The following is an 18,575-nucleotide window of genomic DNA, read 5'->3' as shown; positions in this document are numbered from 1 at the left end:
TGCCCCTGTATTTCCCAGTTACAGGAGTACAAGAGCCAATAGATTTTTTCTTTTCTTTTTTTTTTTAAGTGAGACAGGAAGGCGGGAAAAGAGAGAAACCTCGATTAGTTGTTCCACTTATTTATGCATTCATTGGTTGATTCTTGCATGTACCCTGACCTGGGATCGAACCCACAACCTTGGTATACCAGGACAACACACTAACCAACTGAGTTACCTGGCCAGGGCCACAGAGCCAATAAACTTCTTAATTGACTCATTTAAGTTTCTGTCACCTGCTATGAGTTAGAGGATTTGTACTGAATACTCTCTCAGAAAAAATAAGAGTCCCACATATATTTCTTTTTTTTAATAAATTTTTTCTGTATTGATTTGACAGGAAGGGAGTGAGAGATAGAAACATCAACGAGAGAGAATATGGATCAGCTGCCTCCTGCACACCCCCCAATGGGGATCAGGCCCACAAACTGGGCATATGCCCTGGCCAGGAATCAACCCGGCGACCTCTTGGTGCATGGGTGGACGTTCAACCACTGAGCCACACCAGCCAGGCAAGAGTCCCACATATTTCTTAAGGGCAGATACAAATTTGGCTATGAGCTTCCAAGCAGCCAATGCAAATATGAAACAACGAGTTACTAAATTTAATATTCATAACTAAAATATCTCCCAAAGATGGTCGTATAGAGTATATTGTGCTTGATTCTATGTGGCAGGAATATGGATGATTATTTCTATTATTTTCTATTTTCATGTTTATAAAAATATCAACAGATAGGTCTCTGGGAGTGAGGAAGAAATGGTAGGGTAAAGAACATTGTGGAATGTGGTAAAGGTGTCATGAATACCTTCCCTAAGGAAATGGTTCTCAAAGTATGATCAGGGAACCCCTAAAGGACCATAAAACCCTTTCTAGATGTCCACAAAGTGAAAATAGTTTCAGAACAATACTAAGACATTATTTGCCTTTTTCATTCTCATTCTCTCATAAGTATGTAGAATATTCCAGAGGCTACATGGCACATATTAAAATAGACCAAAGAAAGAAAAGAATGTCAGGATCTAGCCATCTTCTAGTATGCTAGACAGCAAAAAGATTTGTAGAAATGTGAAACAATGCCCTTCTTCTCATTAATATATTTGAAAATTATTTTCTATTAAAAAATGCGCCCTGGACAGTTTGCACAGTGGTTAGAGCGTCAGCCTGCGGGCCAGAGAGTCCCGGTTCAGTTCCCGCTAAGGGCACGTACCTCAGTTGCTATTTGTCCCCAGCCCCATTTGGGGTCGTGTGGTGGCAACAACTCAATGTGTCTCTCTCACACATCGATGTCTCTCCCTCTCTCCCTCCCACTCTATCTGAAGATAAATGCAAAAGTATCCTCGAGTGAGGATAAAAAAAAAATGCTACTTAACATAAATTATTTTATTTTTTTAAAGAATAAATACTTGCCCTGGCCAGTTTGGCTCAGTGGTTGAGCGTCGGCCTGCAGACCAGAGAGTACTGGGTTTGGTTCCTGCTAGGGGCATGTACCCCCAAAAAAAGAATAAATACTAACATTTAAGCCTCATGACCAAGAGCTCTTTGGGCCCTGGCCGGTTTGGCTCAGCAGTTAGAGCGTTGGCCTGCAGTCCGGAGACCCGGGTTCGGTTCCCGCTGAGGGCATGTGTCTCAGTTGCGGTTTGTCCCCAGCCCTGGTTGGGTCGTGCGGGTGGCAGCCGATCGATGTGTCCTTTTCACATCAATGTTTCTTTCTCTCTCTCTTCCTCTCTCCCTCCCACTCCATCTGAACAAAAAATGAAAAAATGTCCTTGGGTGAGGATTAAAAAAAAAGTTCTTTGGGACCCTCAATAATTCTGTAAGACTGTATGGGGTCCTGAGGCCAAATATTTTGCCCTGTACAATGGTCAGTTTCATTTCACGTCCCAAGATGTCACAAATCCTGAGAGGGCAGAAATGCAGTAAACATTTCTTTTTGGAAGGTAATAAAAATGTTCTAAAACTGATTATGCTAAAAGTTTCAAAACTCTGTGAATATATTTAAAAATCACTGAACTGTACTTTAAATGTATGAACTGTATGGTATGTGAATTATATTTCACTAAAACTGCTTTTAAAAAGTTATTACAGTCTGGCCAGTGTGGCTCAGTGGTTGAGCATCAACCCATGCACCAAGAGGTCGCCGGTTTGATTCCCAGTCAGGACAAATGCCCAGGTTGTGGGCTTGATCCCCAGTGTGGGGCATGTAAGAGGCAGCCAATCAATGTTCTCTCTCATCGATGTTTCTATCTCTCTCTCTCTCCCTGTCCCTTCCTCTCTCTTTCTCTAAAATCAATGAAGGAAAAAAAAAATTTTTTTTAAGTTATTACACATAAAATTTGTAAGGAAAAACTATTCATTTCAATTGATCATTATTAAGTAAATCATTAACACACCTATTATAAATCAGTAACCTAAAAATATGTACAGATAATGAATGTTATAAAACCAAGAACAAGCCCAGTCAGAGTAGTTTAGTTAGTTGAGCATCACCAAAAGGTTGCCAGTTCAATTCCTAGTCAGGGTACATACTTAGGTTGGGAGTCTGATTCCCAGTGAGGATTGTACAGAAGGAAACTGATCAATGTTTCTCTCTCACATCGATGTTTCTCTCTCTCTCTCTCTCTCTTGCCCTTCCTCTCTCTAAGCATGTAAAAAAAAAAAAAGATACTAATAAAACAATACCAGGAACAAAAAACTAAGCAATAACAAATGTTTAGAAAAAAATTAAGTACAATTTCCATAAGAAAAAAATTTACCTTCCAAGAGTTTTTGACATGATGTATTCGTCTCTTAATTCCTTGGGATAAACTGATTGATCATCTACAGTCAGATCGAAAAATACAAAAACTAAGGAAAAAAGGGCAGAAATAGGTCTCATTAATCCATTAAATAAAAAGAAGAAAAATGGTCCTAAGTTTTAATAAACATATGAAACATAAAACAATTGTTTAAATTACATTTATATCTAACCTTAAAGAAATTATTTAGCTAAGCTAAAACATCATGAAACCCATGGAAAATAATGACAAATGTCATTTTTCAATGGAAATACATAGGTGTCATTCTCACTGTAGCGCATAAAATCCACACATAAACACTAGTCCTGTTCTGGCCGTGTTTGGCTCAATAGTTAGAGCGTCAGCCCAAGGACCAAAGAGTCATGGGTTCGATTTCAGTCAAGGGCACATACCTCGGTTGTGGTTTGGTTCCCAGCCCTGGTTGGGGTGGTGCAGGAGGCAACCGGTCGATGTGTCTCTCTCACATCAATGTTCTCTCTCTCTTCCTCTCTCTCCCTCCCACTCCATCTGAACAAAAATGGAAAAAAGTCCTCAGGTGAGGATAAAACAAAAATTAGACCATAGGTGATCATACTAGAATTATCTTCTCTTAATCATTCATACCTTTACATGTCTGGTATTTTATTGTGCAAACCATCTTGAACCTACTTGTAAAGTTAAATAAATAACAATTTCCCCAAAATTCTCCTTTATTTCTCCATTATTCATACTACATTTGGGGCGGGGGATAAAAAGACACTCTATTCATTTAATAATTTAGCCATCCATGTGGGCCAAGTCTGCAATCAGTTATCAAATATTTCAATTCTATGAAGTCATCAATGACAAATTTGCAACTGCCTATAGTGTCTTGAAAGAGTGAAATTTATTAGGATTCTTGTGTTTCTTGTATTTGAGATGATGGGTTTTGACGCCCCTGGAGTCACCTAGAGATCCAGTCTTTGACACAAATCTGAGCCACCTCAGTGTGCTTCATTCCAGGCTGGTCCACATAAGGCAGACAATTGCTTTGTGAATGAGATCTGCTGGCCACCCAGGATACAACTGTTCCTCTTTGTTTACGGATATTTACGCGCCTGTATGTCCCAGTAGCATCTGAGAATCTGGGTATTTGAGGGGCTCTGGAGATTGTTTCTCACAAATGTCTAAGTCTACTTCAGGGGCTACAAATCCAGTTGCCCACACTAGCCTGGAAGGTCATACACCCAGGTCAGGCTGCATTGAGCATTTTAAGACAATGGGGAAAAGAGGGGACTTGAACATGAAAACACATTGTTCATCTAAAAGAGGCAGCCTTGCCCTGGCCGGTTTGCCTCAGCAGTTAGAACATCGACCTGCACACCAATGAGTCCCAGGTTCTACTCCGGTCAAGGACATGTACCTCAGGTGCAGTTCGTCCCCAGCCCTGGTCAAAGTCGTGCACTGGGCAACTAGTCGATGTGTCCTCTCATGCCAGTGTTTCTCTCTCTCTCCCTCCTTCCCACTCTATCTGAAGATAAATGGAAAAATATCCTCACGTGAGGATTAAAAAAAAAAAGCCCGGCCAATATGACTCAGTGGTTGAGCGTCAAGCCACGCACCAAGAGGTCACCGGTTCAATTCCTGGTCAGGACAAATGCCGAGGTTGTGGGCCTGATCCCCAGTGGGGGAATGCAGGACGCAGCCAATTGATATTTCTAGCTCCCTCTCACTTCCGCTCTCTCTAAAATCAATAAAGAAAAAAATAAATAAATAAATAAATAAGGCAGCCTCTACTCAGTGTGGGATTAGGCTCGGTGTGACCAGATATTTCACCTTTTCAAAAAAATGTAGAATTTCATGTGAAAGTACAAATATCAGCAAATGCCTAATAAAATGTCAATAAAAATTAACAGTCTGCAGAGTACTAGTTTGATATATTTCAATTGGGGCCCAATTTTAGCCTTCATAACACCTTTGTTCAAATTAGAAAAGGTGCCCCATGGACGGACCAAGCGAAAAAGGTGGCACACAGCTTGTCAAGTGGAGGAAAGGTCAACTTTCAGTGCCCAGTTGCTCCTCCACCAGGTGCTTTCAAACAGCAAAACCCTATGCAGCTGCCCTGACTATAGCAGAGAGTAAGCAAAATAGTCACAAACAAGAAAAACTAAAATCATAAAATGCATTTTAGGATGCCAAGTGTAGCCACAGCTCTCAGATGCCAGTCTGAAGGCTGACTGCATGAGAATCACCTGGGCAAAAAAAAATTTTTAATGTTTTTATTGATTTTAGAAAGAGAGGAAAAGAGAGGGAGAAACATTGATAGAGAAAAAGATCAATTGACTGCCTCCTGCAAGCCCCCCACTGGGGATTGAGCCAGCAACCAGGCATGTGCCTTGACCTGAACCAGGATCAAACCATGATCAGTGCATGGGATGATGCTCAACAAACAGCCACACCAGCCAGGGCCTGAGCAGGATTTTTTAAATCCCTAGAGTTACTGAATCAGAATATGTGGAACAGTGCCTGTGGGAATCTATATTTTCAAGGTGTTAAATCCACATACACACATACCCTTCCAAATCATTCAACTTTCAGATAGTTTTGGGAAGTTCTATGGGTTGTTTTTTTTTTCCATCCTCACCCTAGGATATATTTTTACTGATTTTAGAGAGAGGAAGGGAGAGAAAGCGAAAAACATCAGTTGGTTGCTTCCTGCACACACCTCAACCTGGGATGGAACCTGCAACCTAGGTATGTGCCCAGGTAGTATTAGAACCAGCAACCTGCCCTGGCCGGTTTGGCTCAGTGGTTAGAGCATCGGCCCACGGACCAGACAGCCTCGGGTTTGGTTCCCGCTAAACGCACCTACCTTGGTTGCAGTTTGTTCCCAGCCCCGGTTGGAGCAGCCACTCAAGGTGTCTCTCTCACATCAATGTTTCTCTCCCTCTCTCCCTCCAGCTCTATCTGAAGATAAATGTAAAAATGTCCTCGAGTGAGGGTAAAAAAAAAAAGTACAAGCAACCTTTTGGTGTGTGGAATGACGCTCCAACCAACTGAGCCACCCAGCCAGGGCTCTATGGGACTTTAAAAATTATTATTATTTTTTGTTTTTACATCCTCACCTGAGGATATTTTTTCCCATTTATCTTCGATAGAATGGGAGGATGGGAAAGAGAGAAGGAGGGAGGGAGGGAGGGAAGGAGAAGGAGAGAGACATATAGACCGGTTGCCTCCTGTACGACCCTGACCAGGGCCAGGGACAAACCGCAACCGAGGTACATGCCCTTGACCAGAATCAAACCTGCAACTCATTGGTCTGAGGGCCGACACTCCAACCGATAAGCCAAACCAGCCAGGGCTAAAATTATTATTCTCAAAGAAACAAAAGTATTCCTGCTGCCCAAGGATTTAAAATCACTGTGAGCTACATTTAACTCTGTAGATTGTTTAGTCAATTATTCTTTTTGAGTTGAATGACAATTATTCAGTTTATATGTGATATTCATGAGTTTTATGAGTAGATACTTATAAAATGCTACCTGATTACGATGATAAACACCTCCACTTTTTTTTTTTTTTTTTTTATCCTCACCCGAGGACATTTTTTCCATTTTTTGTTCAGATAGAGCGGGAGGGAGAGAGAGGAAGAGAGAGAGAGAAACATCGATGTGAAAGGGACACATCAAGTGGCTGCCACCCGCATGACCAACCAGGGCCGGGGACAAACTGCAACCGAGGTACGTGCACTTAGCGGGAACCGAACCCGGGTCTCTCTGTACCGCAGGCCAACGCTCCAACCGCTAAGCCAAACCGGCCAGGGCTAAACACCTCCACTTTTAGAGGATAACCAAGTAGTATTTAAGTTGGAAGATCTAAATTAAGATTCCTACAAAAAAAAAACACAAAAAAACCATAGCCTAATGCCTGGCATATAATTGGAGTTTGTAAAATATGTAGAAATGAATGACTGAAAGAAATGAAGACAGGGAAGAAGGAGGGAGATAAATTCATGGCCTAAAACAACTCATAGCTGTCTAAGACTGATGTGATATAAAATGCATCAATCAATGAACTATGAACTATCTTAAGCAATATGCTAATTCAATGGACAGCATATGATTTTAAATAAAATTAATCAAACGAATTAAACCTTAGGAAACCTTTTTGTTATTGTTAAATTATATTTTTGTTGATTTCAGAGAGAGGAAGGGAGTGGGAGAGATAGAAACATCAAAGAGAGAGAAACATCGATCAGCTACCTCCTACAAGTCCCTACTGGGGAATCAAGCCCACAACCCAGGCATGTGCCCTGACCGAGAATCGAACGAGCGACCACCTGGTGCATGGGACAATATTAAACCCACTGAGCCATACTGGCCAGGCAGGAAACCTGTCTTGATAGAACGTTTTCATAATTTAAAAATGCAACTAGCGCCCTGGCCAGTTTGGCTCAGCGGTTAGAGCGTCAGCCTGTGGTCCAGAGAGACCTAGGTTCGGTTCCCGCTAAGGGCACGTACTTTGGTTGCAGTTTGTCCCCGGCCCTGGTTGGTCGTGCGGGTGGCAGCCACTCGATGTGTCCCTTCACGTCGATGTTTCTCTCTCTCTCTCTCCCTTCCTCTCTCTCCCTCCCACTCTATCTGTACAAAAAATGGAAAAATATCCTCGGGTGAGGATAAAAAAAAAAAAAAAAAAAAATTAAAATGCAACTAGCGCCCTGGCCAGTTTGGCTCAGCGGTTAGAGCGTCAGCCTGTGGTCCAGAGAGACCTAGGTTCGGTTCCCGCTAAGGGCACGTACCTCAGTTGCAGTTTGTCCCTGGCCCTGGTTGGTTCATACAGAAGGCAGCCACTCGATATGTCCCTTTCACATCGATGTTTCTCTCTCTCCCTCCCACTCTATCTAAACAAAAAATAAATAAATGCAACTAGCAATACTTTCACCACTCAAGATAAATTTTTTTAAATGCACCTATGGTCCAGACAGTGTGGCTCAGTGGTTGAGCATCGACCCACGCACCAAGAGGTCGCAAGTTCAATTCCCGGTCAAGACACATGCCCAGGTTGTGGGCCAAATCCCCAGTGGGGGACATGCAGGAGGGGGCCAATCGATGCTCTCTCTCATCGATGTTCCTATCTCTCTCTCCCTCTCACTTCCTCTCTCTAAAATCAATAAAGGGAAAAAAAAACTATAAATAAATAAATAAGCAAGCAAGCAACTAGGGCCATGGCCAGTTTGGCTAAGTGGAGAAGCATCGGCCCATAGACCAAAGAGTCACAGGTTTGATTCTGGTCAAGGGCACATACCTCAGTTTCGATTAGATCCCTGGCCCTATTTGGGGTCATGCAGGAGGCAATCAATTGATGTCTGTCTGTCTGTCTGTCTCTCTCTCTCCCCCGCCCCACCACCAGCCCCAACCTGAAAATCAATGGAAAAAATATTCTCGAGCGAGGATCAAAAGATAAAAAATACAACTAGGACTCAGTAGAATCTTGAATGCTAACCTACTTACTTTTATCACCTAAACCATATTCTGAAAAGAACACAATGTCAATTTTCCTTTTATATTGGAGGAAAAAAAATCTGATACCATGAAATAATGATTTACCTTTGTTACTCCACACTGAAAGTGCAATTTCAGAATTGTTACTCAAAGGAAGGCGTCTTCCTCTCCCTACAAGCTCTCTATTTACAAAGGTTCCGTTCCCACTGTGATCTTCTATATATGCGATGTAAGAGTTTTTAGGACCCATTTCCTAAAATAGAGAACATTTTATTTCAAAGTTTTAATAGTGGGGAGTTATCGTGGGAAGATATGTAACAGTAATGACTAGATTACCAGCTCTCCCAAATATGTGGCTCTTTGTCACCTACCCTGAAAATCCGAAAGTGTTTCTTGCTATAAGTCCGGTATTTATCCGTTCTTTTCAGCAGTGGCTCATCAAAGCAGTATTCACAGCTGCTATCCCTCCCAAACCAGTAGTTGTCATTAACACAATCTGTAACACAGAAGCACACACCAGAGGGTTATTGAATTTCATGTATCAAACACCTTTACAAATTGCTTATAAAATCTACTAGTAGGAAAATAGCCTAAGAAGGCAATCAAAATTATGGGTTTATCAAGATGTTTTAAAATTAAAAATGAGGGGGTGCCCTGGCAAGTTTTGCTCAGTGGTTAGAGCGTCAGTCAGCCCATGGACCAAAGGGTCATAGGTTTGATTCTGGTCAAGGGCACATACCTCAGCTGCGGTTCAATCCCTGGCCCTGGTTGGGGTTGTGCAAGTGGCAACCAATCGCTGTGTGTCTCTCTCACATCGATGTTTCTCTCTCTCTCCCCCTCCCTCCCACTCTATCTGAAAATCAATGGAAAAGTGTCCTTGGGTGAGGATTAAAAATAAATAAATGAAATAAAAACGAGGGGGAAGAAGAAACAAAAAAAAGTTCCAACAAGTTTAATAAATTATGGTTTATATATACCACAAAATTCCATGTGGTCATTGAAAGTCCTCAAACAGTCCTTGTTCAGGTGGCTTAGTTGGTTGCAGCCTTGTACTGTACACCAAAAGGTTGTGGGTTGAATTCCCAGTCAGGGCACATACAATACCTAGGTTGTGGGTTCAATCTCCAGTTTGGGCACAGACAGGCCATACAGGCAACAACCGATATTTCTCTCACACACCAATGCTTCTCTCTCACTCACTCTCTCAAATCAATGAAAACATATCCTCAGGTGAGAATTTAAAAAAAGTCCTCAAACAATTTTTAATCATCTGGAAAAATACTTACAATATAATAATTTTCTACTTGTTACCCTCCTGAGGCTTCCTATCAAACTTAGCATATCTGCACTCCTTCTCATGGCAGGCTAGATGCTTAAGATCTGGCCCCTGATCCCTTCTACCTCACCCTGTGCCCCTCCCATCACTGCAGCCAGCGCCACTGGCATCTTCTCACAGCCCCAAATATGCCGGGCAAAACCTGTCTTATGGTTTTTGCATATTTTATTCCCAGTGATTTTATTTATTTATTTTTTTTTGTTATCCTCACCCGAGGACATTTTTTGATATTTTGTTCGGATAGAGTGAGAGGGAGAGAGAGAGAGAGAGGGAGAGAAACATCGACGTGAAAGGGACACATCAAGTGCCTGCCACCCACACGACCCAACCAGGGCTGGGGACAAACTACAAGCAAGGTACGTGCCCCAGCACGAACCGAACCCGGGTCTCTCTGGTCCATAAGCCGGTGCTCTAACCACTGAGCAAAACCGTCCAGGGCTGTTCCCAGTGATTTTAATGGCTACTTTGTCTTTGTGTCTGGACTCAGATGATCTTCTCCCACTCAGTTTTCTGTATAAGCAGGCTTTGACCTTACCACCCACCTATTATCATGATAGCCTGGTTTTGGTTCCCCCTAAGTATGGACCCTAACTGGAATTACCTTGATTATTTGTATAGTGTCTCCCCATATTCCCCTTAGAACATAAACTCCAGGAAGGCAACTGGACTCAGTACAAGAAAAGGTGGCCAGCCCTGGCCGGTTTGGCTCAGCAGTTAGAGCGTCGGTCCTCATATTAGAGAGTCCTGGGCTCGGTTCCCGCTAAGGGCACATACTTCAATTGCAATTGGTCCCTGGCCCTGGATGGGGTCGTGTGGGTGGCAGCCACTTGATGTGTTTCTCTCACATTGATGTTTCTCTCTCTCTTCTTCCCTCTCTCCCTCCTCTCTGTCTGAAGATAAATACAAAAATGTCCTTGGGTGAGGATTAAAAAGAAAGAAAGAAAAGATGGCCAACTAACTCAATACAAGACAGTTCAAAACCCAAAAATACATTAAGGTTGTGGTCCGTGTCATCTTCCTTACTCGGCAGGGTAGCTGGGGGTTCTGTTATTGAACATGGCTGACTCTGACTCCACTACTCCCACTCCTGGATAGACGATGACTTCAACTATGGCAGCTGTGTGACCTCTGCCACTGCACACACATCTGAATGGCCTTTTTTTTTGTTAATCCTTACCCAAGGATATTTTTCCATTTTTAGATAGAATGGAGGTGAGGGAGGGAGAGAAACATCAAAGTGTGAGAGACACATCAATTGGTCGGCTCGCCCACGACCCTGACCAGAACTGGGAATTGAACCGGCAACCCATGTACATGCCCTTGACTGGGAATCAAATCCACTACTCTTTGGACCATGGTCAGAAGCTCTAACCATGGAGCTAAACCAGCCAGGGCCCAAATGGCCTTTCTTTTCTTTTTAATCCTCACCTGAGGACAGTTTTCCATTGATTTTCAGATAAAGTGGCAGGAAGGGAAAGAGAGAAGGAGAGAGAGAGAAACACTGATGTGAGAGACACATCGAATGTTTGCCCCCCGCACAACCCCAACCAGGGCCAGGGACTGAACTGCAACCGAGGTACGTGCCCTTGACCGGACTCGAACCTGCGACCCTTTGGTGTGCGGGTTAACACTCTAACTGCTGAGCCAAACTGGCCAGGGCCCCAGTGGCCTTTCTAAGAAAAGTCTACAGCAACCTTTCCCTGCAAGTTCTCTTAACTACAGTGACATCTGCACTTTGAGTCTATACAGACATTTGTACATGAAAGTCCTGCCTTAATTTTGGTATCTGCCACTGGAACTTTGGGTTTCATTTCTGCATTGACTTTAAACAGTCATAAGCCTCCCCTTAACCTGTATCTGCTTTTTGGATTTACACTGTTGGAAGCTCTGACTGTGGCCTTAGCTGTTACTTTCCATGATGTGTATATTATTCTGCAAGCTTTTGTACTGACTATATATACTCTACAATCTAAGAAAGTTTTCAGGAAATTTGGAGCAGGACTGTTTGCCGTTTTTGTGCTTGTCAGGAATCTTGAAGTTATTTTTTTATAGTGAGACAGGGAATTGGCTGTGGCTGCTGTAGGACCCCTTCTTTTCTGCAGATTCATCATCTATGACACACTCCTAATGCAAAGGCTATCACCTGAAGAGTTATGTATTGGCTGCCACCAACCTCTACTTGGATATCATCAATCTATTCCTACACCTGTTGCAGTTTTTGGAAGCATTTAATAAAAAGTGATTGAAAGCTGTATATAGAAACTAATTAATTAAGTAATGAAAGCAGTTAATATAAAGTGACTGAAAGCAGGATACATAAATTGATTAAGTTATCAAGTCTGACACATAATTAACTATTAAAAAATACATTAAAATTCCATGTTTCAATGATCAGATTGACAAAAATCAAAAAGGTCCATATTACATTACGGTGGTAAGAATTATGAAAAAGCAAGTACTCTCATACATTGACAGAATATAATTTATACAATGTCTAGGAAGGATAATTTGTCAAGAGCTATCAAAATTACATATCCAGCCCTGGCGGGTTTGGCTCAGCGGTTAGAGCATCGGCCTGCGGTCCGGAGAGACCCGGGTTCGGTTCCCGCTAAGGGCATGTACCTTGGTTGCAGTTTGTCCCCGGTCCTGGTTGGTCGTGCGGGTGGCAGCCACTCGATGTGTCCCTTTCACGTCGATGTTTCTCTCTCTCTCTCTCTCTTCCTCTCTCTCCCTCCTACTCTATCTGTGCAAAAAATGGAAAAATGTCCTCAGGTGAAGATAAAAAAAAATTACATATACAGCCCTGGCTGGTGTGGCTCAGCGTTTAGAGCGTCAGTCCAAGCAACGAAGGGTCTCAGGTTCAAAGCATGTACCTTGGTTGCAGGTCCGATCCCTAGCCCAGGTCAGGGCAGGTGCAGGAGGCAACCAATCGATGTGTCTCTCTCACACTGATGTTTCCGTTTCTGTTTTTCTCCCCCCACACCTTCTACTCTCCCTAATAATTAAAAAAAAAAAAAATGAAAAAAATATCCTTGGGTGAGGATTAACAAAAAGAAAATTACACATGCGACCACTTTATATTGATGAAGATGGCTATAATTTTTCTTTTTGAAAAAGGAAAATAATGCCCAGCCAGTGTGGCACAGTGGATTGAGCACAGTCCCATGGACAAAGGTCCCGGTTAGATTCCCAGTCAGGGTACGTCCCTGGATTGGGAGCTTGATCCCCCATGGCGGGTGTGTGGGAGCAGCCAACGGATGTCTCTCTCACATCAATGTTTCTATCTCTCTCTCTCCCTTCCTCTCTCTCTAAAAAAAAAAAAAAAAAAAATCAATAAAAACATATTAAAAGAAAAAGGAAAATTATAAGTATTGGCACAGATGCAAAGCACTTGGAACTCTCATACATTCCTGGTGGGAATGTAAAATGATACAGCCACTGTGGACAAGTTTGTGGTTCTTCAAAAAGTTCAACATAGCCCTGGCTAGGTGGTACAGTTGGTTGAAGCATTGTATCGTACACTGAAAGGTTGTGGGTTCAATTCCCCACTTGGGAAGCGTACAGGAGGCAACTCATCAATGTTTCTCTCACATCAATGTTTCCCATCCCTCCCTCTCCCTCAAATCAATAAATTAAAAAAAAAAAAAAGCAAGTTGCAAAACAATGTGTTATGAATTACAATTAGTATAAAAATAAAGGGAAGACTATATAGATACTTAGTTGCTTACACACGTGCATCAAGTATCCCCTCAAAGGCTACATAAGAAATCCCCAATACTAGGAAGTAGTTGAGGGAAGGACAGAAGTCAGATGAATTTTGTACCTAATGCAAATATGACCTCTTCAAAAAAATCAAATTAACCCCTTGAAAAGAGTTTACAGTCTAGTGGGGAGACAAACATGGAAACATCAGTGCAGGTGCTGTCCAGAGGAAACACAAATGCAGGGCCTAGGCAACTCTGCCTGGGGCAATCAAGGAGGCTTCTTGGAGGAGGCAAGACAGGAAGAATAGATTGAACTGCCCCTTTGGAAGGCAATGTCAGTATCCATTACAAAGGAAATCCATGCCTACTCTTTGTCCCAACAATGTGACTCAGGCTCTACCCTGGAGAGACATTTGTTCAACTGACCAAGAAGAAAATCATAGGGCCGTTCACTGCAATCTTGCTTGCAAGAAGAAATACTGTTAATAACCTAAGTATCTATTAATAAGGGAAGGAATAAATGAACCATGGTATTTCTACTAGAAACCAGGAGCTTCAGGGTAGTTGGGAAAAGGGTATGGAGAAGTCATCAGGACACTAACAGTCCAGGGCTGGTAGAGAATGAAAGGAGCAGCTTCCCATGGAAGACCTACTCTGACCTTTGCTCAGTTAGGAGAGCTCTCAGGCAGATGTGTGCAGAAGGGCGGAAAGAACAAGTTAGGAGTTAAGGGGACCCAAAGCTCTCTGAGGCAATTAGGGGTATGAACCCAAGGAAGGATGGGCCCCTCCTTCTGGTAGAGAAAGGGGTGCAGATGAGAGGGTGTGTGGGAAGAGTAAGTAATATAATGTTTTTGGCCCTGGCTGGTTTGCCTTAGTGGTTGGAGCACTGGCCCACGGACCAGACTCCCGGGTTCGGTTCCCACTAAGGGCACATACCTCGGTTGCAATTTGTCCCCGGCCCTGGTTGGGGTCATGTGGGTGGCAACCACTCGATGTGTCTCTCTCACATTGATGTTTCTCTCTCTCTCTTCCTCCCTCTCTCCCTCCCGCTCTATCTGAAAATAAAATTAAATTTAAAAAAAAGAAACAAAGAAATATATTGTTTTTGATATGTGAGTTGAAAGTTCAGAAAAGTTATTTTCTTTGCCTGGATTCTAGACCTCTTCAAAGTTCTAATTCACTGTCTTCCTCTCAGAGAGTCCTGTATCCCTGAAACAATTAAAGTCATCTCGGAAAAGTTAACCCATCTCTACTTTTGATCCCATTCAATCCCAACCTTTGGCTTATCTCCCTTGCATTTGCTTTAACATTATTTCTCCATTTAACAGATGAGGACTGTGAGACTCACAGAAGTAGCACCATTTGCCTGAATTGAGAGAGCCAGAGACAGAGCTAGGACTTAAACCCATGTCTCTCTGATTGTAGCACCTTCACCTTTCCCCCCACTACACCAGCTATACTCTTATTTTCTTCCCACCCAAGCATTTTTTTTTTCCTTCATTGATTTGAGAGAGAGAGGAAGGGAGAGGGAGAGAGAGAGAGAAACATCAATGAGAGAGAACATTGACTGGCCGCCTCCTGCATGCCCCACACTGGGGATTGGGCCTACAACCTGGGCATGTGCCCTGACCGGGAATCAAACCGGCGACCTCTTGGTGCATGGGTTGATGCTCAACCACTGAGCCACACCAGCCAGGCACCCAAGCATTTTTTTAAAAAACCTTTTTTTTTTAATCTTCACCCAAGGATATTTTTTTATTTATCTTCAGACAGAGTGGGAGGGAGAGGGAGGGAAAGAAAGGGAGAGAGCACTGTCCGGTTTGGCTCAGCGGTTAGAGCGTCGGCCTGCGGTTCGGAGAGACCCGGGTTCAGTTCCCGCTAAGGGCACATATCGGTTGCAGTTTGTCCCCGGCCCTGGTTGGTCGTGCGAGTGGCAGCCACTCGATGTGTCCCTTTCGCGTCGATGTTTCTCTCTCTCTCTCTCTCTTCCTCTCTCCCTCCCACTCTATCTGTACAAAAGAAAAATGTCCTTGGGTGAGGATTAATAAAAAAAAAAGAAAAAGAAAAAGAAAGGGAGAGAGAGAGAGAGAAACATCGACATGAGAGAGACACATCAATTGGTTGCTTCCTGCACAACCCTGACCAGGGTTAGGGACGATCCACAACTGAGGTACATGCCTTTGGCCGGAACCGAACCCGCAACTCATTGGTCCAAGGGCCAACACTCTACCACTGAGCCAAACTGGCCAGGGCTAAAAATATATTTTTACTGATTTTACGCAGGAAAGAAAAACATCGATGGGCTGCGTCCTGCATGCCCCCTACTAGGGATAGTGCCTGCAAACTGGGTATGTGCCCAGACTGAGAATGGAACCAGAGACCTCTTGTTGCGTGGGACAATGCTCAACCAACTGAGCCACATTGGCCAGGTCCTCACTAAGCTTTTTTTTTTTTGGTTAATTCTCACCCTAGAATATTTTTCCATTGATTTTTTGTTTTTAACAGTGTGGAAGGGAGGGAGGGAAAGGGTGTGAGAGAGAGACATCAATGTGAGAGAGACACATCCATTGGTTGCCTCCCAAACAATCCTGACCAGGGCAGGGGGTCAAACTTGCAACCCAGGTACGTGCCCCTGACTGGGAGTTGAACCTGAGACCTTTCAGTGCTCAGCCTAATGCTCTAATCACTGAGACAAACCAGCCAGGGCCCCACTCAAGCATTTTTAATCTCAATCTCTCTCTACCTTTTTCTCTCACACTCATTTCATACTGTAGCAAGCCTTCCTTGGGCTCCACAGTCCTCTTTGGCTAATTTCATTACCTTTCTTATCGCACGCACTTCTTTCAAATGACAGGTTAATACCATAAGTCTAAAGTCTGAAGGTTATAGGTTCAAATCCTTCCTCTACCAACTCCTGGCTGTAATACTATAGACAAGTTAACTGATTTCTCCTTAAGCTTCAGTTTGCTCTTCTGTATAGAGGTAAGAATACTACTCTCATAGGATTATTTTAAATTTTAAATGAGATAGTCCCAACACCACCCAGCATCAGATGAGTAGAAGCTGTTTTGGTGCAGGGAAGAGGACAGGTAATGGCATAGGTTCAAGTCTTAGGACAGGTTCTTGTAGTCCTGGATCAGCTTGTACAGGCCCCATAATTGGCAGTGTCTTGAGCTTTCTCTTGCAAAAAAATCTGTAATTGTTTTTCTAAACACAATATTAATTATTATAATATATAACAAAGGGTCTTACCAAGATTGGAGAATCCATCCTGAAGGGCCCATAATCGAGCCCAAGGGGCAGGGAGGGGCTCCTCAGGTTCTTGGTCCTCAGGAATAGAATACAGTTCCTGAGTGGATACTGTGTCTAAGGAGCTCAGCGTCCCCGAGCTGGAGTGAGAGGACTGGCTGGACGATGGCACTGTGCTGGTAGAGCTGGATGTGCCCTGGGACTGTGAGGATGAGCCTTGTAAGGAGGGGCCATGGGACTGAGAGCTGGCGCTGCTGCCATGGGACTGCTGACGTTCCACATCCGTCTCCCGAGACATCACGACCTCAAAAATAAGTGTCCAACAATAAGGTGAATTTCAAAGAACAAGACTTAAAGCTCAAGAGTGAAGGATGAGGCCCTGGCTGGGTAGCTAAGGTGGTTAGAGCATCAGGCCAACCAATGAAGTAACCAATGAATGCATAAATAAGTGGAACAACAAATCAACGTCTCTCTCCCTTTTTCTCTCTCCCCTCTTTCCCTCTCTCTCTAAAACCAATCAATCAATAAATATGTTTTTTAAAAAGTGAAAGATGAGCATATTACAATAGTTTAAAAAAAAAAAAAATCCAGGGCAAGCCTGCTGTGCAAAAATTAAAATTCTAATAGTCTTGACCTATAGCTCCTCTGGGCTGAGCTTTTTCATCATCACTTTCACTAGATCAGTTTTTTGTCTGATAGCCACAAACCACAGGGGAAAGAAACAAAAAAATTATTCGGCCCTGGCCGGTTTGGCTCAGCGGTTAGAGCGTCGGCCTGTGGTTCCGAGAGACCCGGGTTTGGTTCCCGCTAAGGGCATGTACCTCGGTTGCAGTTTGTCCCCAGCCCTGGTTGGTCGTGCGGGTGGCAGCCACTCGATGTGTCCCTTTCACATCGATGTTTCTCTCTCTCTCTCTCCCTCCCACTCTACCTGAACAAAAAAAAAAAAAAATGTCCTCGGGTGAGGATAAAAAAATATATATATATTATTCGAAGGCTATAAATAAGTAAAAAGCAATGAAACTGAGTTGGGGAGAGGGGAAGAAACTCATAACAGCTTACATTCACCCAATCTTTTTTATTGATTTGTTTTTAGAGAGAGAGGAAGTGGTAGAGGAAGTGGTAGATATAAACATTGATGTGAAAGAGAAACATCAATTGGCTGTCTCCTGCACACCCCCTACTGGGGATCAAGCCCGAAACCCATGCAAGTGCCCTGACCAGGAATCGAACCAGGACCCCTCAATCCATGGAACAACGCTCAATCCACTGAGCCACAGATTGAGCCACACTGGCTGGGCCATTCACTCAATTTTTAAAAATTAGCAATAAAACCTAAAATGTATTCATTAATACAATCAACACCACGCTTAAGGTCATATATGTTTGGAAAGAGAAAGAAGGGGAAGCGTCTGATGGTTTAGGGTAGAAGATGGGCCAAGAGAAACTTCAGTAATTTGCTATACCACTCCAGGGAGAGTATTTACAAAAAAGGTCCCTGATGCCCCCTCCACCCCCAAACCAGCTCGGGAATGTAAGGACCAGGTTGGGTGGTTTGATTAGTTTCCTTCACAGCTAAATGCTAGGGCACTTAATGAGGCAGAACACAAAGAAGACTGCTATAAACAACTCCACCTAGTCTTTTGTGATGCTAAGTAACTATAAGCTCATCTTTTCAGCATACTAAATGGCCTGCCAGCCCTTCATAATTTTGCAGGAACCATTCTTTGAACCACAGAAGACTGTAACAGAGGTTCCCACCCTTGCTTTATAATTAACTTGATGGACAGTTAAACTCTAATAACAGAACCTACAGTATACTCAAAGTAACTTTCAACCCCTAACTCTAAATTCCTAATCTTATTCTTTTTTAAAGGTACTATCTCTTCTGATCCCGACACTCTGACTACTCCAGAACATAATAAGCATTACTCACTGCATTTACACAGCTTTCCAGATACAAAGGTCCTGATGAGTTTTCCTTAAAGCACA

At 43.1% G+C, this 18,575-nt stretch overlaps 1 protein-coding gene and 1 pseudogene across 3 annotated transcripts in view; one reads left to right on the top strand and one right to left on the bottom strand.

The window, feature by feature from the left end:
- Positions 1 to 18,540, bottom strand: part of CHEK2 (checkpoint kinase 2) — a 43,087-nt gene extending 24,547 nt beyond the window's left edge. For 2 of the 3 annotated variants that reach the window (XM_036276391.1, XM_036276392.1), the window contains exons 1-4: positions 16,590 to 16,890; positions 8,669 to 8,793; positions 8,403 to 8,550; positions 2,797 to 2,887 (exon numbers count right to left, since the gene is read on the bottom strand). In XM_036276391.1, the coding sequence (XP_036132284.1) occupies positions 2,797 to 2,887; positions 8,403 to 8,550; positions 8,669 to 8,793; positions 16,590 to 16,884 (659 nt within the window). In that variant the 5' untranslated portion in view covers positions 16,885 to 16,890. Of the gene's footprint in view, positions 1 to 2,796; positions 2,888 to 8,402; positions 8,551 to 8,668; positions 8,794 to 16,589; positions 16,891 to 18,519 lie in introns of those variants that run through there. The other variant, XM_036276390.1, reaches the window with a different exon arrangement.
- LOC118640299 lies at positions 10,690 to 11,875 on the top strand (annotated as a pseudogene).
- Positions 18,541 to 18,575: the final 35 nt, after the last annotated feature.

This window comes from Molossus molossus, unplaced genomic scaffold, assembly GCF_014108415.1.
Source record: "Molossus molossus isolate mMolMol1 unplaced genomic scaffold, mMolMol1.p scaffold_m16_p_22, whole genome shotgun sequence".
NCBI lineage: Eukaryota > Metazoa > Chordata > Mammalia > Chiroptera > Molossidae > Molossus > Molossus molossus.
This window is presented reverse-complemented; position numbering and strand designations above follow the sequence as displayed.